Source organism: Cimex lectularius, unplaced genomic scaffold, assembly GCF_000648675.2.
Source record: "Cimex lectularius strain Harlan isolate CLEC.00 unplaced genomic scaffold, Clec_2.1 scaffold55, whole genome shotgun sequence".
Lineage (NCBI taxonomy): Eukaryota > Metazoa > Arthropoda > Insecta > Hemiptera > Cimicidae > Cimex > Cimex lectularius.
The window spans coordinates 640795-655617 of NW_019392647.1; the positions used below are offsets into that span (position 1 = coordinate 640795).

The 14823-nt window shown below is 36.1% G+C and overlaps 2 protein-coding genes across 6 annotated transcripts in view; both read right to left on the minus strand.

The window, feature by feature from the left end:
- LOC106668118 (CTL-like protein 2) overlaps positions 1-5355 on the minus strand; it is a 47379-nt gene extending 42024 nt beyond the window's left edge. The window contains exons 1-2 of one of the 4 annotated variants that reach the window (XM_014396577.2): positions 5311-5355; positions 5031-5229 (exon numbers count right to left, since the gene is read on the minus strand). In XM_014396577.2, the coding sequence (XP_014252063.1) occupies positions 5031-5199 (169 nt within the window). In that variant the 5' untranslated portion in view covers positions 5200-5229; positions 5311-5355. Of the gene's footprint in view, positions 1-5030; positions 5230-5310 lie in introns of those variants that run through there. The other 3 variants (XM_014396578.2, XM_014396579.2, XM_024230462.1) reach the window with 3 other exon arrangements.
- A 6383-nt stretch (positions 5356-11738) lies between these two features.
- On the minus strand, positions 11739-12962 carry LOC106668124. Of its 2 annotated transcripts, none has more exons than XM_014396585.2 (5): positions 12888-12962; positions 12718-12807; positions 12551-12666; positions 12383-12500; positions 11739-12322 (listed from the first exon to the last, which is right to left on the minus strand). In XM_014396585.2, exons 1-5 carry the CDS (start codon positions 12944-12946, stop codon positions 12139-12141), a joined length of 567 nt encoding a protein of 188 aa, XP_014252071.1. In that variant the 5' UTR covers positions 12947-12962; the 3' UTR covers positions 11739-12138. The 2 variants fall into 2 exon arrangements, 1 of the variants encoding a protein (XP_014252071.1); XR_001340706.2 differs by having other exon boundaries at positions 11742-12322; positions 12718-12832.
- Positions 12963-14823: the final 1861 nt, after the last annotated feature.

Consider the following 14823-nt stretch of genomic DNA (forward strand, 5'->3'; position numbering starts at 1 on the left):
CACCCAGGTAAAATTGTACAGTTTTGACCAAGCTCCTTCTGACATTTTATAACATCCTAATATACAGGGAAATTTTAAAAATTTGAATCGAGGTCCTATTCGTTTTGTTAAAACCTTTACACCCAGGTAAAATTGTAAAGTTTTGACCAAGCTCCTTCTGATATTTTACAACATCCTAATATTGAGGGGAATTTTAAAAATTTGAATCGAGCTCTTCTACTCGTTTTGTTAACTCCTGGTACCCAGTAATATTGTAAAGTTATGATCGACCTAATATTCAGGGGAATTTTAAAAATTTGAATCGAGCTCCTACTCGTCTTGTTAAATCCTGACACCCCGTAAAATTGTACAGTTTAGACCAAGCTCCTTCTGATATTTTATAACATCCTAATATCCAGGGGAATTTTAAAAATTTGAATCGAGCTTTTCTACTCGCTTTGTTAAATCCTGACACCCCGTACAATTGCACAGTTTTGACCAAGCTCCTTCTGATATTTTATAACATCCTAATATCTAGGGATATTTTAAACATTTGAATCGAGCTCTTCTATACTCGTTTTATTAAATCTTGATACCTGGTAAAATTGTTCAGTTTTGATCCGCTCCTTCGGACGTTTTATAACACCGTAATATCCAGGGAAATTATAAAAAATTGAATCGAGCTCTTCTTCTCGTTTTGTTAAATCCTGATACCCAATAATATTGTAAAGTTATGATGAAGCTCCTTCTAACGTTGTATAACATCTTAATATCCAGGGAAATTATAAAAATTTGAATCGAGCTCTTTTACTCGTTTTGTTAAATCGTGATACCCAGTAAAATTGTACAGTTTTGATCAAGCTCCTTCTGACATTTTATAACATCTTGATATCCAGTGGAAATTTTTAAAATTTTGAAACGAGCTCTTTTACTCGTTTTGTTATATCCTGATACCCAGTAAAATTGTATAGTTTTGACCAAGCTCCTACTGACGTTTTATAACATCCTAATATCCTGGGAAATTTTAAACATTTAAATCGAACTCTTCTACTCGTTTTTTTAAATCCTGATACCCAGTAAAATTATACAGTTTTGACCAACCTCCTTCTGACGTTTTATAACATCCTAATATCCTGCGAAATTTTAAACATTTAAATCGCTCTCTTCTACTCGTTTTGTTAAATCCTGATACCTAGCAAAATTGTACAATTTTGATCATTCTGTTTTATTATATCCTTACGTCCAGTAAAATTGTTAAAATTAAAATCGAGCTCTTTTAGACATTTTATTAAATCATAATGCACAAAAAACGCAGGAACTCTTTTCAAATTCTACAATTTTATTAGATATCAGAGTTAACCATATAAAAGAATACGATTATACATAATATTTATTGTAATTCTACATTCAGTCAGAAAAGCTTTTTTTCAAGATTCTTATCATTTAAAAAATAATTAATTGTAGGTTGCTCAACTGCATAGTGTCTTCTATAAATCAAAGGAAGTTTGAAAATTTTACAATTGTTCAAGACGTAAACCGTTCGTTGAAAGCGATTTTGTTTTTATATTTTAATCAGTGCTAAATAGCAAGAATGATTAAATCATTCCACTTTAACATATTATCGAAGTGGATCTCGGCCAGTAATGAGAGCAGGTGCCCCTCCGCCCAAGGGAAGCCTTATTTTTAAATCCTCTCCCACATTTCACGTTATTTTCGAGCTTCCAACATGTACTTCTGAGTCAGAAGGCAATATAGGGGCGGTTACAAATTATTCGACGCCTGTTCAAACCCTGGGTTTATTAAAAAAAAAAAAAAAAATGAATGCTGTGTTGAAACAGCGTCAGGTGTTTTCAACTGGTCCAGGACTATAGCGAAGCTGCGTAAAATCCTTTAAAAACAGAATTTTCGGCATTTATCGATGGAATTCCGCCAAACCGTCTCGTTACAGCCACGCACAGCGAAAACAGGCGGACCGGAATCGTCTGTCCGAAACAAACAAACCGTAACTGTTTTTCCTTCCTGGTTATCGTTTCACGGATGTGTTTTATCATAAATAAACAGCCTGAAATCTTTTTCTGTCAATGAGAAAACACAGAAAACAGAAGAAATACAGCTCAGGATTGTTTCTAAAAGTGAAAAATGGCTTTGAAAATTAAAGATTCCAAACAGGAGAACATGCAAGTTGTTTGAGAACATATTGGTCAACTAATTAATCTTTAAGTATGGTATTGGTTGAGAGAAAAAAGTCAGTGTCACGAGCGAGATTCGAACCCACGACCTTCGGCTAAATACGCCGCTGCTCTACCAATTGAGCTATCGTGACTTCGACCACTCGGACACAGCCGAAGGTCTTTTTTCTCTCAACCAATACCATACTTAAAAATTAATTAATTGAAACTAATCGATATTGTTCAAAATAAACAACACATTTTGTTTATGTTGAATCGAAATTGACTGATCAGGCTATTTAAATTTAAAATTATCACATTATTAATGATAAGCTGGAAGATATCGTGGAACAAAGAAACCTGTATATTTTCTATTTATTTTTACTTATTTTCAACATAAATGTAATAAAAATCTATAAAAAATCTATTATAAAACTGTAAATCTCAAATTTTGTTTGTATATTGTGTTTGTATAATAATTGTAAGTATGTATAATGAAAAAAAAGCATCTCGACGAAAAATTAAGATTATCATATTTGATAAGAAATGAAAGCCGATGAGTTTATCGTTTTAATTCTCCCATTAAACGACCTGAAAGAGTTTTTGTTTTTAAAAAACCATAAAAGCAAAGGGGGAAAAAGAAAACATTTTTCTCTGTTTTTGTTGGTAGGCGTTTTTCGCGTTTCACGCCGCGTCCTGTGTCGCAACTCCTGTCACGGCTCGACGCTTTTCTAGGCGATGCGATTCATTCCGACGCTTTTATAGGAAGAAGAAAAACACCACACACATATACAAAATAAAGAAAAAAGAAAATATATATATCTTTTTCTCTTTATTTCCCTCTCTTTTACACTCTTTCTCTTTTTTCTTTCAACCTCTCTCCCTCACTCCCCCTCTTGGTCTTATTTGTACTCTTTCTTTTTTTCTTTTCTTTCTTTCGCTCACTTTCCCTTTCGTTCTTTATCACTCTCTCTCACTCTCGCTTTCCCTTTCTTTCTTACCTTTTTTGCGTAATTCCCCTCTCCATCCTTTTATCTTTATTTTAACTTTATTTTTTCTCGCGTTCCCTTTATTTCTTACCTTCTTTATTTTTTTCTTTCTATGTTTAATTTTTTCATTTACTTTCTCTTTCCTTTTTACTTTATTCTTCTCTCCCTCTTTCATTTCATCTTAATTTTTCTGTCTTTCCCTACTTCTTATTCCTCTACTCTCGCTTCCCTTTATTTCTTACCTTCTTTATTCTTTCACTTCTTTTCTTTCTTTGTTTAATTTTTTCATTTACTTTCTCTTTCCTTTTTACTTTATTCTTCCCTCTCTCTTTCATTTCATCTTAATTTTTCTGTCTTTCCTTACTTCTTATTCTCTCTCTCTCTCTCTCTCTCTCTCTCTCTCTCTCTCTCTCTCTCTCTCTTTTTCGAACTCTTTCTTTCTTCCTTTGTACCTTGCGTGCTATTGTTGTTTAGTTTTTATTTATTTATCTTTTTTTCTTTTCTCCTTTCTTCCTATCTGTCTTTTCTTCTATGTTTTTTGTCAATCTATCTTTCCCCTTCCCTCTCTCACTCTCTCTCTCTCTCACTCTCTCTTTCCCTCTCTCTCCTTCTCTTTCTCTTTCTCTCACTCTCTATCTCTCCCTATCTATCTATCTACATATCTATCTTCTATCCATTATCTTTTATCCATCTCTCTCTTTTTTCTCTCTCTCTCTCTTTTTCTAATTCTTTCTTTCTTCCTTTCTACCTTGCGAGCTTTTTTGTTGAATATTTTTATTTATTTCCTTTTTTCTTTTCTCCTTTCTTGATATCTTTCTTTTGTTCTGTTTTTGTCAATCTATCTTTCCCCTTCCCCCTCTCTCTCTCTCTCACTCTCTCTCTTTCTCTCTTTTTCTAATTTTTTCTTTCTTCCTTTCTACCTTGCGAGCTTTTTTGTTGAATATTTTTATTTATTTCTTCTTTTGTATTTTTCTTCTTTTGTATTCTTTACTACTTGTTTTATTTTTCTGTCTTTCTTTTTTGTCTATCTATCTATCCCCTCTCTCTCACCACTCTCTCTCTCTCTCTCTCTCTCTTTCTCTCTTTCTCTCTCTCTCTCTCTCTCTCTCTCTCTCTCTCATTCTTGCTTGCTTGCTTTCCTTCCTTATTTATTCTTATTTCTTTCTTTCCTAATAATAGAAAGTTGATATTTTTTAATGGTTAAAATATTAAATTTTATGTATTTTTGTACAATACATATTACAATTTACCGTGAAATAACATTGTAAGATAGGAAAGGCTGAGATAATTCTACTGTGATTTATTTGTAATTTAGAAAAGCTTTCAACTGCCTTCGACCTTAAGACTTTTTTTAAAGTGGAAGTAGTGGGGCTTCGAAAATAAAATATTCCCCGGCTTAAAAAAAAATTAAAAAATCAGCGCTACAGCCAATTTAAACCCGGCGATAACCCGTTAAGGTGAAAGTCTTTCCAAGTGTTGTCGTCGCAAGGTGAACAGTCGTTGTAAATAACGTTTAGATACTTTATAAGTTAGGCGGAAGAGATCAGACACGATCTCAGAGATAAAACAAAGACAGCCTTGATCCTCGATTTTATCTGTTTTAAATCAGACTACTCTTTGATATGGGATGAACATGCCCGTGAATAGGGAAATCCTTGATGGAAAATTTAAACAAGTGGTTACAGAATTTTTTTAAATGGGTTTTCTGTTCAGTATAAAAACCTAAGGATTAGTTTAAAAATTTCGCTTTTTGGTGGTACTTTTGGATCGCGCAGCATCCCGTCGGTGAGATCCTGGCCAATAAAGATTACTTTATTTAAAAAAAATAATTATTCAAATTCCGTCCTGGCCCGTTCAAAAATAATTTCTAATGTCAAAATAGAAATCGACCAACCTGTGTCTCGAGTAGAAATCGCGTCGTGTGGATGGCCGTCGGGCGTGACCTCCGCTTTCGACTGCGCGAGCTTAACTGGTGCTGGACTCCTTTCGTTCGAACTGCGGGGCCGGACGGAGCCTCTCCCCGTCGAAGACGTCGAAATTTCCCTTTTTCTCCTCCCCGCCATTCCAGAAGAGGCCGAGACAAAAGTATCCAACTATAAATAAAACTTCAGGGCTTCAGAGTTCAGTCAGTAACATATGTTACAACTTCAAAAAATAAATAAATCAAGAAATACCACATGATCCAAAGATTTCACGTCACAAATTCCACGGACATTCCATTTATTATTGGGTTGTCCGGAAAATAATGCAGGATTTTGGTATTAAACAAAAAAAAAAGAAACTAGTTACTTTAAAGCAATGTTCTTTAATCAAAATAATTTCCCATACTCTCAATACATTTCTCCCAACGTGTTGGTAACTTATTAATTCCGTCTGAGTAGAATTCAGAATTTTTAGAATTGATAAAGTCAATAAATGCATTTTCCAGTTCCGTTTGATTTTTGAATATTATGTGTTGTAAGTAGTGGTCCAGGTGTCTAAAAAAATGGTAGTCAGTAGGCGAGAGGTCCTGAGAGTAGGGTGGGTGAGGCAAAGTTTCATAGCCAAGCTCCAATAATTTTTGTGACGTTACACGTGACACATGTGGTCGAGCGTTGTCATGCAACAAAATGGGCCCTTTCCGATTGACCAAAGAGGGCTTCATTACTGCCAATTTCTGATGCATGGTATTAATTTGGTTACAGTATGATTCAGCATTGATGGTTTCGCCAGGATTTAAGAAGCTGTAGTGTATTAAACCAAATGAAGCCCACCATACCGTAACCATTACCTTTTTTTGATGAGTTGGGGGCTTTGGAAAATGTATTGGAGCTTCTCCTTTGTCGAGCCACTGTCCAGAACGTCTAGTGTTATCGTAGAGAATCCACTTTTCGTCACATGTAACAATTCTGGCCAGAAATGGGTCATTTTTGTTTCGACAAAGAAGTGATGCACAAACATCAAAGCGCTGATTTTTTTGGCGATCGTTTAATGAGTGTGGAACCCAATTTTCGAGTTTTTTCACTTTTCCAATCGCCTTGAGGTGGTCAGCGACGGTCGTTTTACTGACTTTGAGTTGCTCTGCAAGTTCTCGAACAGTTGTTTTGGGGTTTTCTTCCACCACTGATCGCAGAACATCATCATTAAGAGAGGAAGGCCTTCCACGACCTTCTTCATCTTCAAGGCTGAAATCTCCCTCCCGAAATTTTTTAAACCACCTTTGCACAGTGCACTCATTAACACAACCCTCGCCCCAGACTTGGTTAATGTTTCTAGCCGTTTGGGCTCCGCTTCGGCCGAGTTTAAACTCGTAAAAGAAAATCGTACGAAATTCTCGCTTTGACATTATAAGGATGACTGAATTATTTCCAAGTAGCGGAATGCTACAGAGGTAAACAAACAATATTCATACAAATGAGTAATCCTGTAAACGTAAACAGAATATTTTATATAGATTTTTTTTAATGAAAACTTAAAATCCTGCATTATTTTCCGGACAACCCGATATCTTACAATAAATACCATTATTTTATTAAAAATTAATTTATCCCTTTCTTCCGTTTCGTGGTAAGTTTCGTTCTATACTTAGAACATACATCAATGCTATACATAAATATGCATACACATATTATTATTACATGATAAATAAAAATTAAGAAATTTCGAACAATTTAAAAATTACATTACAAATTATTCAGAAAAGTCTAAAATTCGATTTATTTCTCATCGACCTGTTTTTAGCATCTCTTCACCAATGGCTCTAAGTTAATTTATATCTATTAGGTTTCGTGGTCCGATTGACCAAATTAATTCTTTCAATTAGTTAATCTTTTTATGTAAGGTTTTGGTTGAGATAAAAAAGTCAGTGTCACGAGCGGGATTCGAACCCACGACCTTCGGCTAAATACGCCGCTGCTCTAACACTTGAGCTATCGTGACTTCGAACCATCCGGACACCAACGTCCCATCACCACCCCACCTTTTGAATTTTCCCTCCTTTTTGCCATTTTTCAAAATTCGAAATGTGGGATTGAGATGGGAAGTTGGTGTCCGAGCAGATCGAAGTCACGATAGCTCAAGTGGTAGAGCAGCGGTGTATTTAGCCGAGGGTCGTGGGTTCGAATCCCGCTGGTGAGTGACTTTTTTATCTCGACCAAAACCTTAATTAAAGATTGCTGCTCTTGCACTTGAGCTATCGTGACTCCACTCGGACACCAACTTCTCAACCCCACCTTGTTTCCTATTGGGGGTCGCAATGTCATGTAATATTGAGGTTCTTTCGCGTGCGCACCTGGCCGATTAGGCCTTATCACACGTTTAGATTCTCAAGTTTGGAGCGACTCACCTACGTGAGCGGAAAATCTGCTTCTTCCGCGAGGTTCGGTGTAGAAGCCCACAAATTCACAGACTAATCGGTAGGCATGCTGACTTCTCCCGGTGGCTTCTTCCGAGGGGTGGGTTAACATTGTGCACTTAACCAGTGCCGCGAGTAAAGGGATACCCAAAAGGTGGTCGAAGTTCATCGGCCGAGTCTCCCACGCACTTCCTAGATAGAGAAGACAACTCTATCTCCATGGGTGTAGGGGCTCCGCTAGCGTCGAAACCTCCGGATGCGCTCCGGCCGCGGTTTCGATTTTAGTGGAATCTCTAACCACCCCCTAGAGGAGGCAGCTCAGAGTGCCGACACCGACAAGCACCCACCCTCGTACATCATTCGAGGGACGCCGGCAGCGTAGTTATAGCTCCTCGCTGGCTATACGCTCTCGGTAATCCGATTCATCCGATTCTTTCAATGTCGGGAGGTAATTCGGAGGTCATGCGCCACGGCTATGAAACAGCCTCTTCTCCAGGTACTCGCTAGGGGTCTCACCACTCAACCACCGCGAGTCCTTACCCATGCAGCTGGGCAACTTGGAACCAAAATACGCTGCCCCGCAGTACAGATGCTTATGCACCCTTCCCCGTCCGTATATATATATATATATATTCAAAATATGTTTAGACATGATCTGGTAACCCCTGTATGCCTCTGCTACAGCACCCGCCGTTCGCGGCCAGCTCTCAAGCCAGCAACTCTCTTAACGCATTTCAAGAGATTAGGTAGGCGTGTCAGTTCTCAAGGCTATACCATTATTTTGTGTCTGGAATCCTCCTTTGTAACCAAGGGTTGGGAAGGGTCTTCTGGAGTCTCCTAGGAGCACCCACTGCCCAGTCCCAGCCGTTGCATGGACCTGTTTATGTCTAATTCAATGTTTATAGCTCATTACAAAGCTGTTTTTTAGACTAGTTTGATTAATAATCTCTAAGTCTCGCATTATGTAAGTCATTCAAGGCAATTAAATGTTACTAAGGGGTCTTTGTCCTTTCTTTTTTGACCTTCCGTTCCATCGGTTCGAATGGTTCCCCACCAGGTGCTTCTTTACGGTTCTTCTCAAGATTCCAGCCGGGGCCGTAAACAATGGACTTAGTCTCCTTTGTTCCCTCCTCAGACTTGACCGACTTTCTCGCCTTTTTGTCTCTATCGGCGATATAACGGGCTGGAACTTTAACGGCCGGCCTTCCCAAAGGTCGGGATCAATGAAAATTTAAGATGTGTGTCGGAGTAAAAAAATATTGCCGGTTTAGAGGTGAAGTTTATCGACGTCACTTTGTAGGTAAACTTCACCTTGCGCGGCTTCGATTTTTTTGGCAAGGCTTATTTGGGCGTTTTTAGACAGAGGTAAAGCAAAGACGTCGCTCGTAAACAAGAAATAGTCAGATTTTTCTAGTTATTTCGCAATAAGCGATAGCCTTTGTCTGAAGGTCCCGGAACTTCGATTTCTCCGTTCAAACCGCACCAAGGATAAACTGATTTAAACTCGTTCTTCCACGGTTTGCAAAACTACCGCAGTTTTTATAAAGATATTTTTTTATATATCGAAAGACAAGCAGGTATTTGTGGATGGCCAATAAGGCAAATACGAGAAAAATGACATATTTTCGTACTACTCGCTAATCGCCAAGTCTTAAAATAGAATCGACAACACGCGATTACATTGCTTCCCACTCAAAAGGCTCAAAACATTTCAATGTCAATGTTTACATATGCATGAACCCAATTGTCTGCTTATCTGTCCTAACACGTTAAAATCCTTGTTAAAGTCCTACTGGCGAACGTTAATTTAAAAGTAAACAATTAAATACATCATAAAACACACCGATAATAATAAAATTAGGTATAAATCTATCATTTATCTCAACTTGGATTTTCATATTTTAAATTGAGCAATTGTCTGCTTGCTTATTATATCAAAAAGCTAGGGTTTTAAATATTTACTTTTCTTCTGAAGGTCCGCCGACGAAGGTCCACTTCGATTTTTTGACCAAGGTTTTCCTTAAAGACTTAAAATAAACCGTTCGATCAGAAATAAAATTATGATATGCAGAAAAGACTTCCACAGTTTGAAAAGAAAATCAGAAAAGAAAAAGTGAAAAGAAAATATCATACTGGTGTTTTCTTTAAAAATTAATACATAGATAATCCAGGTCTTCTTGTGCATGGAAATGAGTAATGTAAACAATTTATTACCCAAAAAATCAAAATTAAAACCAAGTAGAAATGTGAGATTTTTAGTGACCGTTAGTCAATGATTATTCGAAGATCGTGAGATGCGGTCTGGTGTGACGTAGGTTTTAGAAAAATATTTTCTTTATCGTGCCAACGTTTCGATCTTCAGTGAGATCATCTTCAGGGCCTGGGATTTATAAACATTATTTAAATTTTTCCAAATACATTTTTTTCTCACCTCCTACATGTATTTGTAAAATTTATACATGTTTATATATCCCAGGCACTGAAGATGATCTCAATAAAGATCGAAACGTTGGCACGATAAAGAAAATGTTTTTCTAAAACTTACGTCACACCAGACCGCATCTCACGATCTCCGAATATAAAACCAAGTTTTCTTTTCAAATGGTCAAAGATATTGTCTATTTATGTTACAAAGAATCCATAAATGTACAAAATTAGGTAAACATGACAACAGATTCTGGAAATTTCACCAGTGTAAATCAATTTAAGAGCAGTCCAAGAACGCTCGCTTGTGGGGCGCCAACTTGAATATTATATTGCTGTGCCCTTTCTAACTCTAAAGTAACTGTCAAGAAAAAAAAAAACAATCATTTAAAAGTTACAGAAATATGTTGCAACTGAAACTTTCTGTTAGTCTCATAGTCACACATATCCTACCATATCAGCTTGTGAGAAATAACAAAACAAAGTTGTAAAATTGTTCTAAATTTATTAGATTTCGTGGTCCGATTGACCAAATTCAATTAATTAATCTTTATATAAGGTATGGGTTGAGATAAAAAAGTCAGCGTCACGAGCGGGATTCGAACCCACGACCTTCGGATAAATACGCCGCTACTTTACCACTTGAGCTATCGTGACTTCGATCCAAGTTTTCAAATTGACTTCAAGTTCCGACTCGTATTTGCCACGTTAGCGGTCCTGGGTTCGAATCCCGGCACATGGTTTTTTAATTGAGAATAGTATGAAAGAAGTAATGGCAAAAAGAGGTGAAATTCGAAAGGTTATAGGTTGAGATGAGGAGTTGGTGTCCGAGTGTATCGAAGTCACGATATCTCAAGTGGTTAGAGCAGCGGCGTATTGAGCTCAAGAACGTGGGTTCGAATCCCGCTCGTGACACTGACTTTTTCATCTCAACCAAGACCTTAGCGAAAAAGAATAATTAATTGAAATAATTTATATGGTCAATTATGACCGCTAAACATGTATGGTTTTATGATGATTACCATGAAGTTTTCATACAGTTGAAATTTTATTTGACCAAAACTAGCTAAACTGTTCGATATTTAAAACAAAAACTTGGTTTTTAACAAATCTTTTTTTTTATATCTCACAAACTGCCAAAGCTAGATTATGTCCTCATATTCTACATACAGATAGTGTCTGTTGAGATATTTATAGATTTATGTTTTTTTGTTTGATAATTAATTGATGTTGATACATTAACCAAATATCACACAGAGAATTCTCAACCTCCGATGATTAACAATTGATGATTGGTATCAGGTATGTGGTCCACAATAGTCGTCTCTTTTGCCAATGTTTCGGCTTTTTATTAAGCCTTCCTCAGGGCTCTACAGAATTAGCCAAATAGTTGATTATTTTAAGAAAAATTTAGTTTTTCTTTGCAGTGGACTGGAAAGAATGTAGACTTTCTACTTTACAGCTTACGTCTGACCTTTCGGGCCTATTAGTGAAGTCATTATGCGAGGAGCAATCTTTAGGCCTAATTTCAACAGGGCCCATCCTATTAATTATAAACTAAAACTTAAACTTTTCTAAAAGAGATGACAAAAGCGCCTAAGCTATCTCAGCGCGTGTCGATCCTCCCAAGTCAGTTTGTACGAAAAACGCACAACTTTTAAGCACGAAGAAAACTGTCTAAGCCGAGTGCGTGGCGAGTTGTGGGCAATTGACTTGACCGATTTCCTTTCCAGGCCTACACGCACTGCTTAATTAATGCAAAACTCAGATGTTTACTGTGATACATGGAATCAAAAATCAATTTTAAGCTTGAACTAAAACCGTGCTTATTATCTTATTAATATTATTTTTTTATTGTGTAGAATTATATTGATTTAAAGTACGTAGGGTTTGGTTTGTACATGGCGACGACCCGGCTAATTTATCGGATTTGGTGATGGTCCAAAGGGGGTTCAAAAGTTAAAAATCGCAGTCTGGGTCTGGCGCCCGTTCAGTCCAAAACAAGCCAGGCACCGCCGGCACCGAGTATCGATTCGTCTGACCCGACTCTATCTGCAGCCTGCAGACTGCGGAAAACTCAAAGCTGAAACTCGGAACATTTTCTCACTTCGGTACAACATTGGGCAGCGTATGATGATGTCTTTTAGAAAATCATTGCAAGTTTGTCGTGTTCAAGAGTCTTATTATTCAAACATGTAACAGTTCGTAACGCAGCGACTCACTGCTTTGGCGAACAAGCCTCGCCCTAATCCCACTCGTACTCGTCATATTCTATTTTGTTTAAAACTCTGAAACTATTGCTTGTGTGTGCATTGTCGCATACCACTTTAGGATAGCAACAAGAAGGATAAACTTCTGTCATATTAAAAACGATTCTGCAACCTTGATTAACCTGACTGGGAGTAAGGTCAGCGTAGACAGGTTGACAGCTAAAAATATAAATAAATAAATCGTTTCGTTGTTAAAATTCAACTGCATAGACAACTTACGGGATGATAGTCACATGTTCTGGTCCATTGTCAGGTGCCCAACAGGATGCACCCCTGCATCCTGCGACCGGCCTAGTCTCTCCGTGTCTTCTGTACTTGCCTTCGTGTAAGCATCCGGCTGAGAGAACATTTTTAGATTAGGTGTTTAATTTTAATTTGGCTACCTACTTGGGCAGTTGATTGAGCTATCGGCGGCGCAGTTGGCCACATCGGTGATTTTCGACCTGCTCGACACGTCGCAGTGTCGTTGGTTGTTGAATAAGACCCTTCCCGATCCTCCAGTCCTAAAATGACACCCGACAATAAAAGAAAAATAACTTAAGCAAGTAACTTACGAGAAAAGTTTCACTTGTAAGCCGCCTTGTTCTGATTCTTCGCATACAGCCACTCTGCATGTACTAACCAGCCATCTCTCGTTCAATTTTCTTTTGACATTCTTAAAATTACAAACTGTACAAAAAAATTACATAAATTTCTTGGGTTATGTTATAACGAAAGTATATACATTTGTCTTCTCCCAGAATAGACGTAGGTAAAACAAAAACAAAAAAAAAAGATATTCATGGTTTTGCAGCTCAGAAATCGCAGAAATGTACGAATCAGTTTTCCCTTCATAGATTTGGACCGTGAAATTGCCATGAACATCAGTTATTTCAATGTTATGCTTTAATCCTTTCCATTTGAAAAAAATCTATCAGATTTAAACAAATAATTATTGTAAGATTAAGGATTCTAAGCAGGCTGAGGTTAAATATGACAGCGAGAAGAAATGATGGTACAGACTGATACAACTGAAGCTGAAATACTTAAGTACAGAAGAAGAAAAGTACAGATCCATGGATTTGATTGTCCTAAAATCCATTGTCCACTATTCCTAATTTGGAATCAGCTATCTGCCCAGATCATACAACTAATGGTTCTGGTTTTAAGCAGATTAAGTAACTTAACCAATGAATAAATATATTGATATTCATTATATTAATGATGCATCAAATTTGTATTAATTAATTAATTTTAATTATAAACTATTTGTGGAATTGGTTCTGCTAATATGATAGTCTTTGCCTATATAATATCATGGATTTTTTTTTACACTTACATGGGCTCTATGAGCAACTTGTGTCTAGAAAATGTGCAAAAAAATAAAGAAAAAAGAAGAGGAAGAAGAAAAGTAGTATTGGTTTGATATTGGATTTAGAAGATAGCAACAAAAACAATTATAGAGTGCTCAGTTAGATTTTATTATACACAGTGAAGTATTTTTATGAAATCGTGAAGTATGAAAAGAAAAGGACACATGTTCAAAAAGAATTATATACTTTTTATATTTAAAAAAATAATCAAACTTTTTTTTCATTTTTCCATAAAAATTCAAATAATATTGAGTTATTTTAAGCTATGTTTTGTAATTATAAACAAAAATGGTCTAATATTTACAGAATTTACTTTGTTTTGATGCAGGTTAAAGCAGGTTGAGTAATACTTTTTTATTGCTTATTTTGGTTTGTCAAAAGGTCTGCGAGTTGTTGAACATTTGCCTAGTTTATCGTTGGAGTTTATCAATTTTTTACAAGTAAAGAAAGAACCATGGAGTACAATGCACAGACATGTACTGAAAATCGTGAAATGTGAATGTGATAGACACTGGGAAAATTTGGTCGCGGGAATCATTAGATTGTCACTTTATTTTATTTATTTATGTATTTTAATACAATTTGATCAATCAATTTATATCCTTAAAAAAAACAAGTAATGTTTTATACAGTAGTTTTTTTTAGTATTGACCATTTCTAACATGGAACATTATTTTTTCTTAAAAATCTTTGCTCCCTTTAAATCAGGGTGCAGTTATTAATGTAACAATTGTTATGGAAGTTAAACTTTGAAAACTTAAGTTTCAATTTAAGCATTTGGGTTGGAGTTTGATTTGAAACTACACTTCTTCTAACCCTATCGAAAATCCTGGCCTTAGTAAAATTGAAAATCATTTATATAGTACATATTCCTAATTAAATCATTTATCAACTAAATAAACCTTAAAGAAGTCTGAATTTGAAAGGATAAACATAAATTTAAGCTCTTGGGGTGGAACTTGATTTTAACTAAGCCTATTTAACCCACATGTTTCTTTCCTGGCCTAAACGCAACTAAAAATTATGTCTATATCTTTTGTTAATCGAATGGAACTTACAATCTTAACAACTTTCAAATAAGTCTGTTTTTAGCTGTTAGGTTACATATAGAGGTTAATTTGAAGCTACACCCCTTTTAACCCTACCACATTTACAATCTTCCTCGACCTAAATAAAATTAAAAATTATGTACGTAGCATATTTTGCTAATCAAATTGCAGTTATTAACTTGATAACTCTTATGGTAGTCTGACTTTGAATGTTTAAGCATTAATTAAAGCCAATGGGATGGGGCTTGATTTAATGCTA